Source organism: Salmo salar, chromosome 20, assembly GCF_965601325.2.
Source record: "Salmo salar chromosome 20, fSalSal1, whole genome shotgun sequence".
Taxonomy (NCBI): domain Eukaryota; kingdom Metazoa; phylum Chordata; class Actinopteri; order Salmoniformes; family Salmonidae; genus Salmo; species Salmo salar.
In genome coordinates, this window is record NC_138310.1 from 45567407 (window position 1) to 45592713 (window position 25307).

General features: G+C 46.3%; 1 protein-coding gene across 1 annotated transcript in view; it reads right to left on the reverse strand.

Moving 5' to 3' along the window:
• sik2b (salt-inducible kinase 2b) overlaps positions 1 to 25307 on the reverse strand; it is a 62513-nt gene that overhangs the window by 9439 nt on the left and 27767 nt on the right. The window contains exons 4-11 of the mRNA XM_045703410.2: positions 24406 to 24567; positions 15821 to 15945; positions 13342 to 13465; positions 8163 to 8377; positions 6560 to 6712; positions 5848 to 6018; positions 2396 to 2627; positions 1026 to 1325 (exon numbers count right to left, since the gene is read on the reverse strand). Coding sequence (XP_045559366.2) covers positions 1026 to 1325; positions 2396 to 2627; positions 5848 to 6018; positions 6560 to 6712; positions 8163 to 8377; positions 13342 to 13465; positions 15821 to 15945; positions 24406 to 24567 — 1482 coding nt within the window. The remainder of the gene's footprint in view (positions 1 to 1025; positions 1326 to 2395; positions 2628 to 5847; positions 6019 to 6559; positions 6713 to 8162; positions 8378 to 13341; positions 13466 to 15820; positions 15946 to 24405; positions 24568 to 25307) is intronic.

A 25307-nucleotide genomic window follows, 5' to 3' on the forward strand; every position in this document is an offset into this window, starting at 1 on the left:
ACAACATAGAGTTGGGAGTCAGGGGATTATAGCATCCAAACTAATTGTTATAACCCGGTTCCCTTGCATCTCCGACTGAAATAGCCATCACTTCTAGCCTACCTTCACCGCCTGCAGGGAGAGAGTATGTACGTCATGAGTGTGTGTGTGGGTGGTAACATTGTGTGTGTAATGGTGATTGTAATAAAAATCCATCTCCGGCTCCTAAAAGGCTGGGTGACTGTTCATGATGGCGTGAACCATGGGACCTGACTCATCCTAATAATAAGGCTATATAAAGATTTGAGAAGCTTCTCCACATCTCCTCCTTGCAGCGGCACGCAGAACCCAGCAGCTTCAAACAGCCATTAGAAAGAAGTGGGGGCTCTGGTGACTCTTAGCTCCTGCTGTGTGTGTGCGCAGACTGAAGAGGCAGCTGGGACACACACACACAACTCCTGTATATACATTTTAAGCGCTATTAATTAAGTTACTTTACAGGGTGCTTCTGCTGCTGCTACGGGATTAAACATTAAACAGAGCTATGTGGGCCAAACCTTCAAAGCGCAGTCTGATTCACAAAATGAATCATCAGAGAGAGAAAGAGAGAGAGCGAAAGACAGAGTGGGTGGGTGAAAGAGAAGAAAATAAAGAGAATGAGAGCCAATTTCAGCTTGAATGTGTGTGCGTGCAGGGGTGTGAATGAGCTGCGGTTCACAGGGGTGTCGTGTCGTCTGTGCAATGATTAGAGACCGAGACCTTGATGATGGCGTCCTCTCAGGGCCCTAATGTTCAGGGGTTGAGGGAGGAGAAGATGCTCAGGTGGAGACCTGAAGTCAATTGTATTTTTCATTTAGCAAACGACACCCTATTCCCTGGTGTATATAGCGCTCTACTTTGGAGCAAAGTCACACCAGGTGTCTTATGAGACGGAGGCTGACGACAGAGAGAAAGATGGAGAAATGTAGAGGGAAAGACGGGGTGAAAGAAACGGGAAGCTCGAGACGGAGATGAGTAAAGATCGAGAGACAACCAGTGGATCTCACCTTGTGTGAGGGAGGTGTCGGAAGCGCGGCGGCCCTCCCTGAAGCTGATGGGCGAGCGGTTGTGGGCCTCCCTCTTTTGGGAGCTCAGGCCCTGCATGGTGGGGTTGGGGGGCCGCTGGCTCATGAAGCGGCCCTGGGTCATGTGGGGCCCCGAACTGAGGGTGTTGGCCAGGACCACCTCGCTGAGAGAGGGGGCGTCCTCCAGCAGACCCAGGTCACTGTGCAAGGAGCCCATGTCGTAGCCCATGTCAGAGTCCACGCTGCCCAGGGACGGGTTGTGGCCCATGGTGAACAGTTTACCTGTTGGTTCACAGCAATACAGGAAAGCAAGGGTTCATTGACAGTACTACTGGTGTATTGGATATTGCTCTAATTAGGGTCACAGGTTTTTCCAGGTAGGCCTGGCACAATTACCATATAAACGTGTAACCGACACTATGGACAATAACCGTTTGTTGTCATAATCGTTTTTTCATACATTCATGTTATGATAAGAGGGGATTCAACTTTACATTCAAGTAGATATAGTTTACCCAATAGGATTAAAACATTTTTTTTTTTTTTTTTTTTACATGAAGTGGGTATAGTTAGCAATCATTTTACGAGCAGAACGACATGGCTGGGTGGAGACCCTTCATTTCCAAAAGCTCAAAGCTGTCAAAACCAATAGTTAGAGACAAGGGTGTCACAGAAGCCGTCTTGTATTCATTAGGTATGTGATAGCTACATTTCCAAATATGTATTAAGGATGCATTACAAGCTTTTTTTTCCTTTAAAAAATAAAATAATTATGAATATAATAGTGTCCATTTGCATGACAATTAATTGTTACCCCAAATTCCATAATCGTCACAGCCCCGTTTCCTGGGTAAGGTCGCTGGAAAGATTCCTGAGGGGTATGCTACAAAGCAAGACCAATGACTTAGCCAGTTAACTTCCCAGAATATTCTGAAATAACTATTTATTTTTTAAGAAGATAAGCATGAAATGGGCATGGTCTAATTGCCTCAACAACCAAAACACACTAAGTTTAGCTTTCTTAAATTAACCAGAAAATCAATAGTTATGTCAGTTTTTTATAAAAGTTAGCTGGCTAACTCGTTGATCCTGCTTTGCAGTGTACCCCTCTGGCCTCAGCTAGATACAATAAATAAATAAAACCAGTCCATCCACTCATCCTTCCACTCATCCATCCACCTATGAATAAATGTGCCTTTAAAATAACAATTTGCACTGGATGCGCACATTTTCACCATTCACATACGCAATACTTGCTGGCTTAGCAGATCAACAACCCATCGTATGTCCCCTGTGCTAGCCAATGACCTATATGATGCTCTAATGTCCCAGAACCTTGGTTCAGTTCTGACCTTGGTTGATGACGGGGCCCAGCTGGTTAGTGACCTCGGACAGGGTGTGTCGGCGCTGGCCGAAGCGGGCCGTCTGGAAGGCGGAGAAGAGGTGGGCGGGGTCGTCCTTGGCGTCGGGCTCCTCCGTCTCTATGCCCTCATCGATGGACGTCTCCATCATGTTACTGGGTGACGACGCGCTGGACTTGCGCAGCACTGGGGGGGGCAGGGGGTCCAGCATGCAGCCATTCACCTAAAGGCAAAGACAGGGAGAGGCACGGTGAGTTGTTTGCTGGAGCAATTCATTTATGAAATGTATTTCACAGGGACAGTGGACATTAGTCATTAATTCCCTTTCCATATCAATGCTCAAGTGCTAGGTGTTCGGAAAAGAGCTAATTTTCATCCATAGTCCTTGGGAACTCGCAATAAAGTTCAAACTGGGTTACCAACACAGACTCTCAGGGCATTCGCTCTGGGGAGCTAACGTGAGTTTCCAGCAGCCAGGCAAGGTTACCCCAATGAGAGAGGCTCTCACCTAAACACCTCCATTACACTTTGCTCTCCCCATTTATCTTCATTCCTACGGGGCAGCATGAGATTCTATGGACGTGAATGGGACCTCCTTCTCTGTCTCTCACACACACCCTAAGAGGGAAATGGCTCCTCTATCGGTTAATTCATGACCAGGCAGCTTTCCCCTAATGTACACATCCAGAGGGTCCTCTCCACTTGTGTTATTGGAGTGGACAGCTCTGCACCTACAATACTGCAAGGCGTGGGGGCTAGATGAGTAAACAAAATGTGTCTGCCACTCTCTCTCTCTCTCTCTCTCTTTCTATTCCCCCCCCGTTGCTCAGACATTGTGAGAGGGGAGGAAGTCTGGTATGCATGCACAGGAAGTGTGCTTTGGCCGAATGCAGCGAGAGACTCTCCCACAGACACAGACACAATCAGGCTCGCTCATCACACACGCCTCTCGCTCACAGTGTCTCTCTCGCACACAAATGTCTCCCTCTGACACAAATCTCTCACGCACTCACACACACTCTGTCTGCCTCTCTGACACGGATCATCTGGATGAGTTGCTGGGGTAACCAGAACCCTGGGCTCCTCCAGTCAGAGCCGCTTTGTACAATTCCTGAACCCAGTCCCCTGAAGCGTGCTAGGCCAGGAATGCTGCCTGTTACTCAACACACTGGGGACGGAGAGGGGCTGGCTGCACGAACCCAGGCCACACCAAAAGGGGCGGCAGGTAGCCCAGTGGTTAGACTAGTAACCGAAAGGTTGCAAGATCGAATCCCCGAGCTGACAAAGTAAAACTCTGTCGTTCTGCCCCTGAACAAGGCAGTTAACACACTGTTCCTAGGCCTAGAAAAAAAGGCACCTTTTTAGTGCACTAGTTTGACCAAAAGTAGTGCACTAAAATAGGTAACAGGGTGCCATTTGGGATTCATTCCTAGTCCCTACAGTGCCTAGAGCCAGCAGGGGCTCATCAAGAGTGAGGGAGGGCAGAGGGAACGGGCTCAACAGGCAGCATCCTGGTCATGTGTTCTGCTGGTGCTTCTGCTGCTGAGATCATGCTAGTTCCTTGTTCTTGAGGGGCCACGCCGTGTTCCCTCACCAAGATAACACTTGAGCGTTATTTTGATTTAATCTCTCGCAAGTCATTTTTTTCCTGAGGGTTAATATATATTTTTTAAGTATAGTTAAGAAAAAAATGGGTTGTAAAAGTGATAAATAATGAAGTGGTCAAAATAAAAGTTGTGTAGGTTCTGTGCGTATAAGGCAGCTGTTCAACACACAGCAGAAAGCAGGGGAATGGTAGATTGCTCAACGTAGAGCGCTGACGTCAGGAGCGAAGTCGAACGCTAAAGCCTGGCCAGGCTGGAAGAAAAGGTCACAGTCTGGCACAGATGAAGACAGACACTTAGCAGAGGAGGAGGAGGGGAGTAAGGGAGAGAGTCTGGATCCAGACGTGCAGGGACAAGAGTACAGCAGATGTCACATGGTCCAACACTAAGTGTGTGTGTGTGTGTGTGTGTGTGTGTGTGTGTGTGTGTGTGTGTGTGTGTGTGTGTGTGTGTATGTGTGGGAGAGAGGTCTCTGATTGTGCCCGAGCTGTAGAGAACTGGCAGCTGTCATATCAGATGTGTGGCCCCAGCCAGTGACAGACAGACAGAGACAGACAGATAGAGGGGAAGGATGGGGCTGAGTGTAGTGGCTTACATAAACTAGCGAGAGGCAGCTGGCCGTGCGGTTACTGTTAGACCCAGCCAGCCCAGTGCCTAAGCCTTAAGGGCTCTGGGGACCTGCTCACAGGGCAAGACACATCCCTCCATTCCCCCTCTGATAACCAGGCTGTGGCTAGGGCAGAGTGCACAGACAGAGTGTGTCCCAAATAGCACCCTGTTCCCTATATAGTGCACTACTTATGACCATGGCCCATAGGGTTTCCCCATAGGGTCCTGGTCAAAAGTAGTGCACTATATAGGAAATCTATGGGACCTGATCAAATGTAGTGCACTATATAGGGAATAGAGTGCCATTTGGGATGCAGAAGAGAGAATGGGGGCCAGACAAGTAGCATTAGCAGCAGGTCCAGGTCAGGAGGGGTCAGAATAGGACAGGGGATTTAACACACAGACACACCGTCACGGTCCCAGCTTATGTACTCTACTGTGGAGCCCCGACCTCAGCGAAATGTGAGTCAGAGCTCTTTCATAACATAACTGTGACGCAGTTACCACCATCCATCACTCAGGCAGCATCCCATATGGTACCATATTCCCTTTATAGTGCACCACTTCTGACCAGGGCCCAGGTCAAAAGTAGTGCACTACTAAATAGGGAGTCGGGTGCCATTTAGGATGCAACCTCAGGCGGAACTAACTAGAAGTTTTGACACAATGTATAAAAGGGGGTAAGAGGGGATTGGGGCCAGACTGTGTCACTCCTCAGCTGATTTTGTGTTGTTGTTCTATTGAGTGCCAAACTGGCAACGCTCTGTTCTCTCGCTGCCTGGCTGTGGGGAGTTGGGGACAGCCTTGAACAAAGAGCCCCCTGGGGAGAAAAGGAGGGAGAAAGGAGAAGGCAGCACGAGTGGGCTAAACTAAATTAAATACAGACAAGAGTCCCCTCTTGGATAACTCAACTGCAGTGGCCAGTCGGGGTTGGGGTGGCCTGGGGGGAGGATCAGTCCTCTGTAGCATCATCACTGTCCAGTTGCAATAAGTGCTCAGTTGGAGAAAACCTTTTGAAACGTTTTCAAACAGGGGAGGTTCTCCCTGAGTTTGTCCAATATGAACATCAATTTTTGTCATTTGTTTTTTCCTTAATTCCACTAACTCAACAGTGTTATCCAGCTGGATAACTAGATAACACTCCACATAGTGGGTGTCCACAGGCCTGGGTGCTTCAGTTCAGAATAGCTCGTAACCTTAGATGACATGTTGTTTGGTGTTGTGACTTACTTTAGGAGTGGCCACGTCCTCAACCATGAAGCTGTGCTCAGGCAGAAGAGGCGACTGCGGGAAGTTGAAGGCATCGGCCGAGGCTTGAGGCAGGGCCGGGGAGCGTAGGAGACCCCGCACCCCCTGGGGCAAGAGACCCACCTGGGGGGAGCCACCGCTCGGCTCGCTCGGCTGTAGGGGAGATAGATGGAGGGTTACAGAGAGAGTGAGAGAGAATGAGGGAGGAAGATCAGGAGAAAGAGATGAGGATAAAAGTTGGAGAGAGAGAATCAAAGAAAGAGAGGAAGAGGGTGAAAGGAATGGATAGAGAATCAAAAAGAGAGGAAGAGGGTGAAAGGAATGGATAGAGAATCAAAGAAAGAGGAAGAGGGTAAAAGGAATGGATAGAGCAAATCAAAGAAAGAGGAAGAGGGTGAAAGGAATGGATAGAGAGCGAATCAAAGAGGAAGAGGGTGAAAGGTAACAGAAAGAGAAAAAAAGAAAGAAATGAAGTTGAATGGATAGAGGGGGGAAAAAAGATGGCAGCGAAAGGAAGAGAAAAGACGCTTCATTAATGAATGAATGAATACATGTTCTTTGAAAAGCCAGGTGTGTGAATGGAAATGTCTTTGATCCTTAGGACCACAGACAACCATACTAATGCACCACACAGACAAATCTGCTTTGTGGCGCTGAAAACCGGAGACCGGGGATGAAGACAAGCGGGGGTTACCTTGACGACAGTCTGCTCGGCGATGGTGCTGGGCCGGCGCTGGTGTACGTCAAGCCGCTGCTCCACAGGGAAACTGCAGCGGTGGGACTTGAGACGCTCCACCAGCAGGTAGTAGATAGCAGCAAAGTGGTTGTAACTCTTGTTCTGGAGCGACTGGACACAGGGAGGGACAAACCATGTTAAAGCTGCAATGTAACTTTTTGGGAGACCCGACCGTCCAAATCCACATAGAAATCTGAGTTATAGATCTGTCATTCTCATTGAAAGCAAGTCTAAGAAGCGGTAGATTTATTCTACGTGCACCACTTCTATGCTTCCCGTACTTAAGTTTAGTTTTACGTCTTTTACTTTCAGTTTTGTAAACCTGCTTCAAAACAGCTGAAAATACAATATTTTCGGTAAAAAATATATTTCACAGCGGTTTAGATCAGTGGTTCCCAACCAGGGGTACTTGGCCTATCCACAGGGGGTACTTGAGAAGACTCAGGAGATCAAAGGCCTGCTGGTAAAATGCACGAGGGGGGTACTTCAGCGCTACACTGGACAGAGCAAAATTCAGTTGGTGGTACAGTAACCAAAAAAGGTTGGGAACCACTGGTTTAGATGGTACAATGAGTCTCTACACGTCACTTGCTTGTTTTGTCACAAACTGAAATAAGGCGAACAATTAGAATTTTAGCAATGAGGAAGTGGCTGAGCCCTTTCTGCATAGTGCATCTTTAAAGGGATAATTCAGTATTTTATAACTTGATGTTAGATTGTTCCTCACCCTGAATGTAATATATGGTTTGGTTTTCTTGAAACAGCCACTACACGTAGGGTCAGCAGGTAGCCTAGCCGTTGGGCCAGTAAGCGAAAGGTCGCTAGTTCGAATCCCACTATCCCGGCATTGCAAGAGCCATGTTCTACCAGGTGAGTTAGAGGACCACAGCCTTGCTAACATCAATACTCATAATAGGGTGTCTTTAGAGATACAGCCAATATCCACTCTGGCACACTACTTTGAATCCATGCCCAACACCAGTATTTCTACTTGCACATCATCATCTGCTCATCTGTCACTCCAGTGTTAATTTGCTAAATTGTAATTACTTCGCTACTATGGGCTATTTATTGCCTTACCTCCTCACGCCATTTGCACACACTGTATATAGACTTTCCTTTTCTCCATCGTGTTATTGACTGTACACTTGTTTACTCCATGTGTAACTCTGTGATGTTGTTTGTGTCGCACTGCTTTGCTTTATCTTGGCCAGGTCGCACTTGTAAATGAGAACTTGTTCTCAACTAGCTTACCTGGTTAAATAAAGGTGAAATAAAATAAAAAATAAATAAAAGAACACATTTCTTCATTCTCTTTGGTATGCTAGTGTAAAGGGCCGGTTCCAGACATAAGCGACCAAAAAAGGAACTCAGTCTGGGTCTCAAAACAGTGTTGTTTGCCATGAGGTGGGTGCCGTCCAACCAAATGGCTAAAGCCGGCTCTGCTAGCGTAGATATTGCCTGCGTCCTAAATGGCACCCCTATTCCCTTTACAGTGCACTGCTTTTGACCAGGGCCCTATATAAGAAACAAGGCGCCATCTCTCTCGGTCATCTTTCACCTCGATTGTCTTGTGTTGGTCGATGCCCAGGCTGTGCATGAGCCGCAGAACCTGCTCGCTGTACTCGCCCACGCCCAGGTCGCTCTCCTGCTGGTACAGCATGGGCCTCTGCACCGGCACGTCCAGTGCCATCCACTTGTGCTCCTTGATCTGGGCTACCGACAGACGCTTGGACGGGTCCAGCACCAGCATCCTCCGGATCAGGTGCTCGCAGTCTGGGAGAGGGAGGACAAGAGCGGGGGATGGGGAGAGAAAGAAGAATAAAGATGGAGACAGAGAGAGAAAGGGGAAGAAAATGTATGTACAATCCCTGGTACTCAGAACCATTACAGAGAGTCCTCACTTGAGACTGTCTGATGACAGAGAGGAGAGTGTTCTCTTGTCACGTCTGACTTTGCACATTTGCCCCTGACACATCAGACCATACACAACAACATGCAGCCCGGGACAGTGGTACTGAGTGTACTGTGTGTACCATGTACCGAGAGTACAGAGGGAAGAAAAACCCCATTTGAGTGAAGAGAAAGCTCCAGCTGAAACGTTATGTTGGGGGAACAAAGCGGTTCTATTGAAGCAGGGCAGGCCACAGGGAAGGAGTGAAGGAGCGCCTCCACTACTCACGCTAAGAAAAACAAATGATCTCAGGCAGGAATGCAGTGGGTTCGTCCCCTCTTCTTTCTCTAGCCCCCCTCTGTTGTTCTCTTTCTATCCCCCTCTCATTCTTACTCTCTCTGCCTTCTTAACTCCATCCCTCTCCATCTCGCCTTCTTTTTCTCCCTCATCTCTCAGAGGAGGATGGAGAGGACTCTTAACCTTCAGTTAGCAGCTAAATGAGCTTGACGTCACTAACCGCTGGGTCTTAATAGGATTACCGCCCACTGGGCTGAGGCTGTGCGTGTGTTTGCATCTGTGTTTCTCTGTGCGCGCACGCGCGCTAGTCTGAGTCTCTCCTCTTCTCACCTCTTCAGCCCGAGCTACCTACTCATCCTTTCGATCTATGGTCTTATTTATGATGACTGCTCTGCTGCCAAATGAGCACTTCTCTGGGAGAGAAAGCCAGCAAGAGAGAGGGATGAGAGAGAGGGATGAGCGAGAGAGAAAGAGCGAGAGAAACTATGTAATCCACATTGACCCTCTTCTTTTCTATTTTGGACATTATGACACTACCATGGAAATATTCAGGGCCGGGACGGTTAACACTTCCTTTCTTTTGTCCCCCCCCCCCCCCCCCTGCTTTATCTCGGATTTCTGTTACACCCAATAGCCCAGGGCAACTTCAATACTGATTTCAAAGAATGTACAGTACTGGAGGTACAACAAAGCAGTGCACTAACAGTACAGCGCTGCCTGATTTGTTATAGAGAGCCTCTGTACCGTACAGTGTGTGTATGTGTATGTGTATGTGTATGTGTATGTGTAGCAGAGAGTGAGAACATGTAGGGAGGAAATGGCACTCTGTTCTTCTCGTCTGAAGCTAAAGGAGGGAACAGGACCGGAGCGGGCCGGGGGGCTGCAGGCAGGCAGGCGAGGGGGCTTAAGTAACACTCCTACAATCTCAACAAGGACTAAATAGTTGGAAGAAGGAGGTACAAAAGTATCTATATCCACAGTAAAACGAGTCCAATATCAACATAACCTGAAAGGCCGCTCAGCAAGGAAGAAGCCACTGCTCTAAAACCACCATAAAAAATCCAGACCACGGTTTGCAACTGCACATGGGGACAAAGATCGTACTTTTTGGAGAATTGTCCTCTGGTCTGATGAAACAAAAAGAGAACTGTTTGGCCATAATGACCATCATTATGTTTAGAGGAAAAAGGGGACGCTTGCAAGCCGAAGAACACCATCCCAACCGTGAAGCTCGGGGGTGGCAGCATCATGTTGTGGGGGTGCTTTACTGCTGGTGATTCTCTGATCCACCTCTATGCAGACGACACCATTGTGTATACTTCTGGGCCTTCTTTGGAGACTGTTAACTAACCTCTAGACGAGCTTCAATGCCATACCACTCTCCTTCCGTGGCCTCCAACTGCTCTTAAACGCATGTAAAACTAAATGCATGCTCTTCAACCGATCGCTGCCCGCACCTGTCCGCCCGTCCAGCATCACTACTCTGGACGGTTCTGACTTAGAATATGTGGACAACTACCTAGGTGTCTGGTTAGACTGTAAACTCTCCTTCCAGACTCACATTAAGCATCTCCAATCCAAAATTAAATCTAGAAATCGGCTTCCTACTTCGCAACAAACATCCTTCACTCATGCTGCCAAACATACCCTCGTAAAACTGACCATCCTACTGATCCTCGATTTCGGCGATGTCATTTACAAAATAGCCTCCAACACTCTACTCAACAAACTGGATGCAGTCTATCATAGTTCCATCCGTTTTGTCACCAAAGCACCATATACTACCCACCACTGTGACCTGTACACTCTCGTTGGCTGGCCCTTGCTTCATACTTGTTGCCAAACCCACTGGCTCCAGGTCATCTACAAGTCTTTGCTAGGTAAAGCCCTGCCTTATCTCAGCTCACTGGTCACCATAGCAGCACCCACCCGTAGCACACGCTCCAGCAGGTATATTTAACTGGTCACCCCCAAAGCAAATTCCTCCTTTGGCCACCTTTCCTTCCAGTTCTCTGCTGCCAATGACTGGAACGAATTGCAAAAATCACTGAAGCTGGAGACTCATATCTCCCTCACTAACTTTAAGCACCAGCTGTCAGAGCAGCTCACAGATCACTGCACCTGTACATAGCCCATCTGTAAATAGCCCAACCAACTACCTCATCCCCATACTGTATTTATTTATCTTGCTCCTTTGCACCCCAGTATCTCTACTTGCACATTCATCTTCTGCACATCTATCACTCCAGTGTTTAATTGCTATATTGTAATTACTTCGCCACCATGGCCTATTTATTGCCTTACCTCCCTTATCTTACCTCATTTGCACACTGTATACATACTTTTTCTACTGTATTATTGACTGGCTGGTGCACTTCACAAAATAGATGGCTTCATGAGGAAGGATAATTATGTGGATATATTGAAGCAGCATCTCAAGACATCAGTTGGGAAGTTAAAGCTTGGTCGCAAATGACCCCAAGCATACTTCCAAAGTTTTGGCAAAATGGCTTAAGGACAACAAAGACAAGGTATTGGAGTGGCCATCACAAAGCCCTGACCTCAATCCTATAGAAAATGTGTGGGCAGAACTGAAAAAGTGTGTGCGAGCAAGGAGGCCTTCAAACCTGACTCAGTTACACCAGCTCTGTCAGGAGGAATGGGCCAAAATTCACCCAACATATTGTGGGAAGCTTGCGGAAGGCTACCCGAACCGTTTGACCCAAGTTAAACAATTTAAAAGGCAACGCTACCAAATACTAATTGAGTGCATGTAAACTTCTGACTCACTGGGAATGTGATGAAAGAAATAAAAGCTGAAATAAATCATTCCCTCTACTATTATTCTGACATTTCACATTCTTAAAATAAAGTGATGATCCTAACTGACCTTAGACAGGGAATTTTTACTAGGATTAAATGCCAGGAATGTGATAAACTGAGTTTAAATATATTTGGCTAAGGTGTATTTCATCCCATTCCCAGTGGGTCAGAAGTTTACATACTCAATTGTTATTTGGCAGCATTGCCTTTAAATTGTTTAACTTGGGTAAAACGTCCTTCAAGGTTGGGATGGTGTTCTTTGGCTTGCAAGCCTCCCACTTTTTTCTCCAAACATAACGATGGTCATTATGGCCAAACAGTTCTATTTTGGTTTCATCAGACCAGAGGACATTTCTCCAAAAAGTTTGATCTTTGTCCCCATGTACAGTTGCAAACCGTAGTCTGGCTTTCTTTATGGCGGTTTTGGAGCAGTGGCTTCTTCCTTGCTGAGCAGCCTTTTAGGTTATGTCGATATAGGACTCGGTCTTTTGCTGTTGTTCTGGGATTGATTTGCACTTTTCACACCAAAGTACATTCATCTCTAGGAGACAGAACGCGTCTCCTTCCTGAGCGGTATGACGGCTGTGTGGTCCCATGGTGTTTATACTTGCATACTATTGTTTGTACAGATGAACGTGGCACCTTCAGGTGTTTGGAAATTGCTCCCAAGGATGACTTGTGGAGGTATACATTTTTTTTTTTCTTCTGAGGTCTTGGCTGATTTCTTTTGATTTTCCTATGATGTCAAGCAAAGAGGCACTGAGTTTGAAGGTAGGCCTTGAAATACATCCACAAGTACACATCCAATTGACTCAAATGATGTCAATTAGCGTATCAGAAGCTTCTAAAGCCATGACAATTTTCTGGAATTTCCCAAGCTGTTTAAAGGCACAGTCAACTTAGTGTACGTAAACTTCTGTGATACAGTGAAATAATCTATCTGTAAACAACTTGTGTCATGCACAAAGTAGAGGTGCTAACCGACTTGTTAACAAGACATTTGTGGAGTGGTTGAAAAACAAGTTTTAATGACTCCAACCTTAAGTGTATGTAAACTTCCGACGTCAACTGTATATATTTACAAAAATAATATATGGGGGATTGGAAATGATGCAGACGATTACATTGATGGAAGCTACAATCTATCTGCAATAATAAAGCTGATCTACCCCCTAAAAAAATAAATATAATAAATAAATCTATCTATATATATCGTATCATGATGTCCCTGGCAATTCCCTGCCCTAGTAGTAAATGGGTTCCATTTTGGACAGGTGTTTTGAACAGGTATTTATGCCATGCAGTTGAGCCTCATGTCAAAAGCGGTCTATGCTTTCCTTGCATGCTAGACCCCTGTGCAGTGGTGAGACACAACAGAGTGGATTCTGAAGAGCTCCAAGCAGCCAGTTAAAGGGGTAATCCGGGATTGGTATATACATTTTGGGGGACTATTAAATGAACTATGTCACCACTGATTCGAGGAGATTAAAATTCTACAGCCCCATCCCTCAGCAGTTTACCAAAACAAGTTGTGGAGTGACCATTTTGTTGTTTTTCATATGCCATATTGCCCCTTTAATGTCCTCTGCTGGTATTCACCAGCGAACAAAACCCATTCCAACAACAACACAGACTGCTGTTTGGCTTCGGATGGTGTTTTTCCATAGGAGCAATGGTGTTACACCCCAAAAAGGCCTGAAGTAAGCACTATGTTATTGAGTCTCACCTTCTGTCATGAAGTAGGGGATGCGGAAGCGACCCTCCAAGACGCGCTGTCGGAGCACGGGCAGGGTGGGGCCATCGAAGGGCAGGGCGCCACACACCAGCACGTACAGCACCACCCCCATACTCTACATTGAGACACCCAACCACGCAGGCAGGAATGCAGACACACACACACACTAGGTCAGGGGCTGCAGTGGGAAAAATCTTTACACTCACATAACTAGATCAATCATGTACAAAGGCACCTAGATGTATGCGAGGGCGAGTTCAATATGCCGTAAAACAGGGAGGGCTATAAAAAGAGTTTGGGAAATCTTATGCTCGCATATGATGTTTTCAGGGCACCTTTGAAAAAGAGGGTACAGTGGGGGGAAAAAAGTATTTGATCCCCTGCTGATTTTGTACGTTTGCCCACTGACAAAGAAATGATCAGTCTATAATTTTAATGGTAGGTTTATTTCAACTGTGAGAGACAGAATAACAACAAAAAAATCCAGAAAAACGCATGTCAAAAATGTTATAAATTGATTTGCATTTTAATGAGGGAAATAAGTATTTGACCCCCTCTCAATCAGAAAGATTTCTGGCTCCCAGGTGTCTTTTATACAGGTAACGAGCTGAGATTAGGAGCACACTCTTAAATGGAGTGCTCCTAATCTCAGTTTGTTACCTGTATAAAAGACACCTGTCCACAGAAGCAATCAATCAATCAGATTTCAAACTCTCCACCATGGCCAAGACCAAAGAGCTCTCCAAGGATGTCAGGGACAAGATTGTAGACCTACACAAGGCTGGAATGCCAAGCAGCTTGGTGAGAAGGTGACAACATTTGGTGCGATTATTCGCAAATGGAAGAAACACAAAAGAACTGTCAATATCCCTCGGCCTGGGGCACCATGCAAGATCTCACCTCGTGAAGTTGCAATGATCATGAGAACGGTGAGGAATCAGCCCAGAACTACACGGGAGGATCTTGTCAATGATCTCAAGGCAGCTGGGACCATAGTCACCAAGAAAACAATTGGTAACACACTACGCCGTGAAGGACTGAAATCCTGCAGCGCCCGCAAGGTCCCCCTGCTCAAGAATACATATACATGCCCGTCTGAAGTTTGCCAATGAACATCTGAATGATTCAGAGGACAACTGGTGAAAGTGTTGTGGTCAGATGAGACCAAAATGGAGCTCTTTGGCATCAACTCAACTCGCCGTGTTTGGAGGAGGAGGAATGCTGCCTATGACCCCAAGAACACCATCTCCACCGTCAAACATGGAGGTGGAAACATTCTTTGGGGGTGTTTTTCTGCTAAGGGGACAGGACAACTTCACTGCATCATTTGACGGGGCCATGTACCGTCAAATCTTGGGTGAGAACCTCCTTCCCTCAGCCAGGGCATTGAAAATGGGTCGTGGATGTGTATTCCAGCATGACAATGACCCAAAACACACGGCCAAGGCAACAAAGGAGTGGCTCAAGAAGAAGCACATTAAGGTCCTGGAGTGGCCTAGCCAGTATCCAGACCTTAATCCCATAGAAAATCTGTGGAGGGAGCTGAAGGTTCGAGATGCCAAACCTCAGCCTCGAAACCTTAATGACTTGGAGAAGATCTGCAAAAGGAGTGGGACAAAATCCCTCCTGAGATGTGTGCAAACCTGGTGGCCAACAAGGGTTTTGCCACCAAGTACTAAGTCATGTTTTGCAGAGGGGTCAAATACTTATTTCCCTCATTAACATTTTTGATATGCGTTTTTCTGGATTTTTTTGTTGTTATTCTGTCTCTCACTGTTCAAATAAACCTACCATTAAAATGATAGACTGATCATTTCTTTGTAAGTGGGCAAACGCACCAAATCAGCAGGGGATTAAATACTTTTTTCCCCCACTGTAGGTAGGGCTATTTGGTTTAGGGCAAGATGTAATTATCATACACTTAACACTACAAGGCTTAGGGGGAAAGCAAACAATTGATCAGCAGACTAGGGTTGATGATTCACAATCAGATCCCCCAACGCAAATCATGTCCAGTATCTTTTAACAAAAAAACTCCCACCTGTCAGTTGAGCACCTTGGCAGCATCCCAAATGGCAACTTATTCCCTATACAGCACACTGCTTTTGATAGGGCTCTGGTCAAAAGTAGTGCACTATGTGGGGAGTAGGGTACCATTTGGGATGCAGACCTCCCCCAGTTTTCTCTTTGTTTAATCTGATCTGAAGCACATTGGTTGGCCTCACTATTGCTTCTAATGCCCATGATGAGAGTAGGTCCAGTTTCAAAGACAATGTGCAGTCAGTTCTGGGACACTCAGTGTGTAACACCGAGGTACTAGTAGCAGTATTTGTGACTCATCGCAGAGCAGGTGTGTGTCCAAAATGGCAGCCTATTCCTTATATAGTGCACTACTGGGGACCAAGGCCAATAGGGCACTATTGAGGGAATAGGGATGCCATTTAGGATGCAAACAAGAGCATCGTCTTACCCAGATGTCCAGCTGGGGGCCCTCGTACTGTTGTCCCTCGAACACCTCCGGAGCGGCGTAGGGGGGGCTGCCGCACCATGTGGCCAGGGGCTCCCCGGGCTGGAAGAAGTTCCCAAAGCCAAAATCTAACGAAGGGGAAAATGACATGGTTAACCTCATATTATTACACACCTTCACCTTGAGTTCTTCTGCCCATAGATAGCATGGAGGGTTCTGCCTGGGCACATTTGGCTGGCTGGCAGGCTGAGTGGGTGAGTGAGCAATGGAAGGGAATGGCTCGGAACAGGGGGAGATGCAGACAGAACAGGGACTACTCAGGGAGAAAGAGAGCGAGGTAGAGGGAGAAACAGCAGACGGGTCGGAGGGTCAGAAGGTGGCTGATTCACTGACTACCTGTAGCACAGGGGAAGCTTTAAAGCTAGCTCCAGATTAGAACAAACAAATGTGTGCGCACACGGTCAAAATATAGTGTGCACAACTCTGGTCAAAAGTAGTGCACACTATATAGAGAATAGGGTGTTATTTAGGTCACACAGTAGAACAACCTGCAGGTTATTTTTAGCCAATGCGATATGTAATGCACATATTTGTGTGTTGAGGCCATTGATGGGCTAGCTGGGCCTTCATGAGGTCATCTCCCAGGAGACTGACTTGAGCTCATAGAATGACTGTTCTGATTGTTCCAAGGAAGGAAGAGAGAGCGAGAGAGCGAGAGACAAACTTACACCTTGATCTTAATCATAACTCGGGAAAAAAAAGTCTGCCTTTCATTAAAATTCAACTTCCAACGACGTGTTGCCAAATCTTTTACCAGTATGAAGCTGCTCGCTTTTACTTTTGCAAATTGCCCCCCCCCCCCCTTTCACTCTCTATCCGTCTCACTCCCTCGCGTCTGTTCCTTATGTTTAAGATTCTATTTGAATACATTTCAGTGTCGTTGCCCTCGAGTATGAGAATGGAGAGACCGTTATCTGTGGAGCCCGACGGTGTTAAGGGACCCTGTTGTAACAACTAACATTTATCAGATGAATAACTATTTTTAGTATTTGTTTTGATTCATCATCACAGTTATATAAAGCCCGAGGGAAGAAGATGCGTTACGACAAATACAAATATTAATATTGCGGCTTACGTAATGGGGGCAGGTAGAGTTGGACTGCGTGGCACAAAGCAGTGTTCAACAGCTTTTCAAATTGATTTAGTCTCTTCAGTGCTCCGGCCAAATGAAGCGCTCACCCCTCCCCGAGTGAATGTCGACAGCATGAGATCCAATGTCCAAGATCAACCTGTATCAAGCTGCAGCAGTGTCTCCGTCTGCATCCTAAACGCCAATCTATTCCCTTTATAGGGCACTACTTTTGACCAGGGCCCATTGGGAAGCCCATAGGCAGTACTCCAGACTAACATTTAACTAACAGGAAGTACCAGTGACGCGATCAATACGGAAGGGTTCCGTTGAAGTGGATGCTAAGCTACAGGACTGTTTCGCTAGTACAGACTGGAATATGTTCCTGGGATTCATAAGATAACATTGAGTAGTTTACTACATCAATCACAGACACTTATAAGAAATCCCGCTAGGACTTCCGACGAGCCATCAAACAGTAAAAATGTCAACACGGGACTAAGATCAAATCCTGCTACGCCGGCTTTGACGCTTGTCGGATGTGGCAGGACTTACAAATTATTACGGATTACAAAGAGAATATCAGCCGCGAGATGTTCAATGATGCGAGCATACCAGACAAACTAAATTCCTTCTATGTTCCCTTTGAGGCAAGCAACACTGAACCATGCATGAGAGCACCAGCTGTTCTGGACGACTGTGTGAAATTGTTCTCCGTAGCCGATGTGAGTTAAACCTTTAAACTGGTTAACATTCACAAGGCTGCAGGGTCAGAAAAATTACCAGGACACGTACTCAGAGCCTGCGCTGACCAGCTGGCAAGTGTCTTCACTGACCTTTTCAACCTCTCTTCGACCCAGTCTGTAACACCTACATGTTTCAAGCAAACCACCATAGTCCCTGTGCCCAAGAACGTCAAGGTAACCTGTCTAAATGACTGTCGCCCCGTAGCACTCACATCTGTAGCCATGAAATGCTTTGAAAGGTTGGTCATGGGTTACATCAAAACCATCATCCCAGACACCCTGGGCCCACTTCAATTTGCATACCGTCCCACATATGACACACTCTCTATTGCGCTCCACACTGCCCTCTCCCACCTGGACAAGAGGAACACCTACGTGAGAACGCTGTTCATTGACTATAAATCTAAATCAAATCACATTTTATTGGTCACATACACATGGTTAGCAGATGTTAATGCCAGTGTAGCGAAATGCTTGTGCTTCTAGTTCCGACAGTGCAGTAATATCTAACAAGTAATCTAACAATCCCCAACAACTACCAAATACACACAAATCGAAAGGGATAGAATAACAATATGTACACATAAATATATGGATGAGCGATGGCCGAGCGGCATAGGCAAGATGCAATAGATGGTATAAAATACAGTATATACATATGAGATGAGTAATGTAAGATATGTAAAACATTATTAACGTGGCATTGTTTAAAGTGACTAGAGAGTCTATGTAGGCAGCAGCCTCTCTGAGTTAGTGATTGCTTTTTATCAGTCTGATGGCTTTGAGATAGCTGTTTTTCAGTCTCTCGGTCCCTGCTTTGATGCACCTGTACTGACCTCGCCTTCTGGATGGTAGCAGGGTGAACAGGCAGTGGCTCGGGTGGTTGTCCTTGATTCTCTTTTTTGTCCTTCCTGTGACATCGGGTGCTGTAGGTGTCCTGGAGGGCAGGTAGTTTGCCCCCGGTGATGCGTTGTGCAGACTGCACCACCCTCTGGAGAGCCTTGCGGTTGAGGGCGATGCAGTTTGCGTACCAGGCGGTGATACAGCCCGACACGATGCTCTCAATTGTGCATCTGTAAAAGTTTGTCAGGGTTTTAGGTGACAAGCCAAATTTCTTCAGCCTCCTGAGGTTGAAGAGGCACTGTGTGGGTGGACCATTTCAGTTTGTATGTGATGTGTACACAGAGGAACTTAAAACGTTCCACCTTCTCCACTGCTGTCCCTTCGATGTGGATTGGGGGGGTGCTCTGCTGTTTCCTGAAGTCTACGATAATCTCCTTTGTTTTGTTGACGTTGAGTGAGAGGTTGTTTTCTTGATACCACACTCTGAGTGCCTACACAACTGTTGTGTCGTTCTCCAAACTTGATGATTAAGTTGGAGGCGTTCATGGCCACGCAGTCATGGGTGAACAGGGTGTACAGGAGGGGGCTGAGCACCCACCCTTGTGGGGACCCAGTGTTGAGGGTCAGCGAAGTGGAGATGTTGTTTCTTACCTACACCACCTGGGGGCGGCCCGTCAGAAAGTCCAGGACTCAATTGCACAGGGCAGGGATGATATGCAGGGCCTCCAGCTTAATGATGAGCTTGGAGGGTACTATGGTGTTGATTGCTGAGCTGTAGTCAATGAACAGCATTCTTACATACATATTCCTCTTGGGATAGGGCAGTGTGCAGTGTGATTGTATCATCTGTGGACCTGTTGGGGTGGTATGCAAACTGAAGTGGGTCTAGGGTGGCAGGTAAGGTGGAGGTGATATGATCCTTGACTAGTCTCTCAAAGCACTTCATGATGACAGAAGTGAGTGCTACAGGGCGGTAGTCATTTAGTTCAGTTATCTTTGCCTTCTTGGGTACAGGAACAATGGTGGCCATCTTGAAGCATGTGGGGACAGCAGACTAGGATAGGGAGCGATTGAATATGTCCGTAAACACACCAACCAGCTGGTCTGCGCATGCTGAGGATGCGGCTAGGGATGCAGTCTGGGCCAGCAGCCTTGCGAGGGTTAACACGTTTAAATGTCTTACTCACGTCAGCCACGGAGAAGGACCTCTCCTTGACTGTTGGTCAAAGCGGGCAAAGAAGGTGTTTAGTTTGTCTGGAAGCAGTACGTCGGTGTCTGTGACGTGGCTGGTTTTCTACATTGTAGTCCGTGATTTCCTGTAGACCCTACCACATACTTCTCGTGTCTGAGCCATTTAATTGCGACTCCACTTTGTCCCTATACCAACATTTCGCTTGTTTGATTGCCTTACGGATGGAATAACTACACCGTTTATATTCGGACATATTCCCAGTCCTCTTTCCATGGTTAAATGCGGTGGTTCGCGCTTTCAGTTTTGCCGCCATCCATCAATGGTTTTTGGTTAGGGTAGGTTTTAATGGTCACAACATCTCCAATGCACTTCCTTATAAACTCACTCACAGAGCCAGTGTATAGATCAATGTTATTCTCTGAGGCTGCCCGGTAGATTTCCCAGTCCGTGTGATCAAAACAATCTTGAAGCGTGGATTCCGATTGGTCAGACCAGCGTTGAATGGTTCTAGTCACGGGTACATCCTGTTTGAGGACGGTAGGAGCAAGATTGAGTCGTGGTCGGATTTGCCGAAGGGAGGGCTCCCTATTGCTCAGCATTCAACACGATAGGGTCCTACAAGCTCATCACTAAGCTCAGGATCCTGGAATTGAACACCTCCCACTGCAACTGGATCCTGGACTTCTTGATAGGCCGTCCCCAAGTGGTGAGGGTAGACAACACATCCGCCACGTTGACCCTCAACACGGGCCCCTCAGCGGTGCATGCTTAGTCCCCTCCTGTACTCATTTGAGATTTTAGTCACGTAGCAGACAGTGTTATCCAGAGCGGCTTAGTGCATTCATCTTAAGATGAACACCCCCCGTTTCTCTGTCCTGATAATGTTTAGGGAGCCTGAGCACGCATAGTCGTACCTGGCCTGCTGCTCGGAAATGTAGGAAAGTGTTTTTTTAACATCCATTGCGAATGACAATATATTACAACTATAATTCCTCACAGTAAGCTATTTAAAAAATACATTATTATTGAAATGAACAGTTCCATGAAAATGCACATAAAATCCTAACTGGCACGCAGAACAGTAGAATAAATTGTAATCTTCCCCAAACTTGAAACTCATGCACCGCCTATTAGGTCTTTATAAAATAATTGCCTTCAAGTCCATGGTCGTATTTTGCCTATAGGCTACTTTGAAGCAAGGTAAGACATACCTCATAACATGAAATAAAACTTTCAGGTTTCAAACAATTATATATAATTTCAAAGTGCATACTGCCTCCAGCTCACATTGTAAAGTGGTGGGTGGCACGCTGATACGATAGCCTGTTGCCTGCACTTGAATGGGAGGTGTGCTTCAATGAACAGTTGAGAAATAAAACTATTTTAATTGCGCATTTTAATTGTGCACCAAAACTGTTTTTAACATGCGATTGCCTTTAGAATTGTTGCGCAATGAATAGGCTTATAAAAAGCACATGTTTTACTCCAGCAGCAATCAACTGGGAGCTGCAGGAGAAATCCCACTCAAAATTGGCTCTGTATGCTGTGCGCGTCTGATAGTTGTGCTGGATAAATAAGATAAGCCTACATTATGACTAACGAAAATACACAGGCCAATTTAATTCCTCTAAATTATGCAAATGACCCCATAGACCGAAAAGTATGACGGTCAAATGTATTTATATCAACTGGTATTTCCATCAATGAATAAAAAGCATTTTTCTCCCAGTCATTTTGGCCGGCAACAGATTTATTTAAATTGCTTTTCATAAAAAAATTAAAAAGCCGGCAATTACCAGCAAAAGGAAACCCTGTGTGATGTGTACCACAGACTGCACAGCACACGCAGGGCAGCAACGCCATTGACTAGCCTAGCTAAAAACACAAGGTTTCTTAACCGTCATCTAAAATGTACACGAATCCATCCCATGCACGTCTGGATTATATTCTAGTAATACTGTGAATCTGGGTTTACTGAATGATAATAATCTGAAACATGTTTCCCCCCCCCCTTTTTTTTTTATACCTCACATGAAAAATTGGCTCTAGCAATGCAACTGCATCAAGGTCAAAATGTGAACATTTTAAGAGGTGAAGGCACGGTATACGTACGTCTAGATTTAGCCATGGCTTTAGGCTACATTTGAACTAGAGACAAAAGAAGCAGTCAAGCCTACACCTCAAGCCTATAAGTAAATTGTAGATTAAGTTGTAGATTTTGGGGCGGCAGGTTAGAGTGGTTAGAGCGTTGGACCAGTAATCGAAAGGTTGCTAGATCGAATCCCCGAGCTGACAAGGTACAAATCTGCCGTTCTGCCCCTGAACAAGGCAGTTAACCCACTGTTCCTAGGCCGTCATTGTAAGTAAAAATGTGTTCTTAACTGACTTGCCTAGTTACATAAAGGTTAAATAAATAAATAAAAATAGACTAGGCGAGATAATGATATGACGGTGAGAGTCACGGCAAGGCATGTTAAGGCAGAGTAAGGAAGGCATGAGGACTTATCAGAGGAGCTGACCCACTTTGCGGGCTGCATATTGAGCAGCGCGGCTGGCTGACGTAAATGTTCCCAACAGGCCAGGGGCTCGCTATGTGTGGACGGTGGGCTGCGCAACGCCACGTCCAGCCCCGATTACGCTGTGTCCCAAATGGATTCCTTTTCCCTATTAAGTGCACTACTTTTGAGCAGGGCTCTGGTCAAAAGTAGTGCACTACATTAAGAATAAAGTGTAATTTGGGATGTACACACTATCTAGACTACTTCCTGTTCCAAATATTAGCCTAACGTGTCTACTCACACAGGGGTGGGGGGTGGTGGTGGGTGGGGGGGGGGTCAACGCTAGCTAGTAGCCAACAGTGGTTGTGTGTTTATAATGAGGGATAATGCGATGTGCCCTTGCGCAAGTTGATACAAGTGCATAGAGAGCTCAGCTTACTATGGAGATTTATACAGCTGGGGGAATGTGACTGCGGGTGAGTATCATCCTGTCTGAGGTACAAAAGCATGCATGTTGGCCATATCAAATTACTTTCACCACTGGGGAGGATGAATGAGGGGGTGGCTGAATAATGATATAACACCTGCACCTTCAACATGTTATTCTGTGTAGCGGGTGGCCTTTCAGCTTGGTCCATGAACAATAAAACAAGACATAGTATGGGTGAAGGGGGGGGAAAGCAATGTACCCCTGTGATCAAATGTTGTTTGCTGCAGCAGCAGAACCAATCCATTTAAGATGCTTACTGATAAGTGCATGATCTGGCTGCTTCTTAGAACGTGCTGAGCACGCACGCACGCACGCACGCACGCACACTCTTTGAAGTGGAAACAAAGGCAACACCCCCCGCTGCCTGGCACTTGGGTGACCTTTCCTTGACTGACCATCAACCACCACAGAGCTTCTGAGCGACTGACCACCCGGGCAGTTCTGGGTATACAAAAGGAGACCTTTAAAAAGGGGGACTAGTGTGGCAGTAAATCCTCTTATTTGAGGATGAAACATGAATCACACAATGTCCTTCGGTGAGGTAAAACAAAGGGTTAAACATCACTGGGGGAATATTTATCTGTTTCTCTGTGCAGTGAGTCTCTTTTAAATCCAGAGAGACTCGAACAAAACAACAAACTTCCTCATCTAAGCCAAGCAAAGCACAGGATGTACCAATGTTCTTGTGTGCCTGCCTGATGTATTTGTAATCCTAGGTTAAATGTAGTTTCATTGGTCAGTTTCTCAAAATAAGTGTACCTTCCCCAACAATTGGATTTGAGTTATTGTGGTGGCGATATTGCCTTTGGTAATAACAACAACCACCCGCCACCACTCACAACAACTGATCATCTTCTCTTACATCCAGAGAGACAAACTGGGTTGTGTTCATTAGACATCAAACAGAACAAAACTGACAAAAATCGAGGAGGAACTACAGGGACTCATTTTCATTTTCAGCTGAAAAATGTTTGGAAACGTTTTCCATTCCTGTCCTAATGAACACGGCCAAGGAAGAGAAAACAGGCTTCTTAGGAAGCCCCGGCCAAGTCTCTCTCTCTCCATCAGTCACTGTCCGGACTAGCCTAGATCTAACACCCCTGGAGCAGGACCACAGGGACTCTGTGGGCATGCGCACATTGTGTCACGGTGTCTGAAGCTCAGAACACACCTTCTCGCCCGGCACTCTCCCAGATGCTCGATGACATTTTTCACTGGCTCGCTCAAAATGCCATCTTCCTGATAACGCAACAGCAGCCCAGGGCTCTGTGCAGTACGGCCTAGCTTCAGCTCCTGCTTCCCTCATTTAGCTAGAGGACTTTGGTTACCTCTCAACACAGTGCAAATGGCCTGCTCTGGTCGTTAGACATTTCAGAACTGAACCGTGGCTGAGGTCATTGCTCCTGGCCATGTAATCCAACAGCAATGTTCTGATCAAAACAAGTTGTGAAGTTGTTCTCACTGCAATATAAAAGACTTGGTTTACATTTTCTTGGCCTATGTCGATTTACAGTTTCTTCATGACTTTGTGAAACTCTCATACAGTCCATCCCACTGGCAATTCCAAGATTATTCTTAGGTAACCCTGAAACACTAAGAGTAGGGTTACAAAACTGACAAAAACTCCACAGGTAATGGGATCAGGAAAAAAACAGACAAAACTTCTGGCTTTAATGCACCGACCGCCTACCTGCTATCTTGATGTTCATGTGTCCGTCCAGCAGCAGGTTCTCAGCCTTCAGGTCTCGGTGGACTATGTTACGGTTGTGGCAGTACTCCACCGCTGACAGGATCTGCCAGAACTTGCGCCGCGCTTCCAGCTCGCTCAGTCTCCCGTGTTTGGCCAGGTAGTCTAGAGAGGGGGAGAGAGTTAGAGTCATAAGTTCAGCTGGCTTACATTCAAATCAGGGGTGGCTAGGATGCAAAGGCCTCAAACATGTAGGCCTATGTGTTCTCAAAGTCTTCTTCCTAGCTAAGGCTTGCTAGACTACATATTAGACCAAATCCATCAGTGTGTAACTAATAGAATCACCACTCTGCTCATGCCTGAACAGTAATAGGCTAGCACAAATCCATTTGGGTTTATTAAGCCATATCTATGTTTGTAGAGTACAATCACAGAGGCATGGAATACCTCAGCTCTCTCAACTACTCTTACAGTAACCACCCTTCTCCCGGCCAGACAGCCAGCCGACAGAGGACAAGGACAGTGATGAGCCACAATAAGGAGCCTGGCCTGTGATTCTGTGATCGGGTCGATGCAGCAGAGTAAACATCCCCCCGCATGGATGTAATCATGCGGTCAGTCACCACACCCAGGAGTGCTTGGTCAGCCCCCTGGCCCTCGGCCAGCAAAGCCCACAGACCCAGCCCTAACAGGCCCAGCTAACGCAGAAACTGCTCCGCTGGGTAGTGAAACACATTATAGCCTATGCCTACTTTAACACAGAAAACAGAATACATTCAAAATGAAGGGATTGACCAATTTATTTCCTCATCAGCTAGCTCAAGGAGGAACTAGGAGGGAGGTTACTCAGAACTGGCCTGTTTGTGCATGAGGAAATAAAAGGGCTCCCGAGTGGCGCAGCGGTC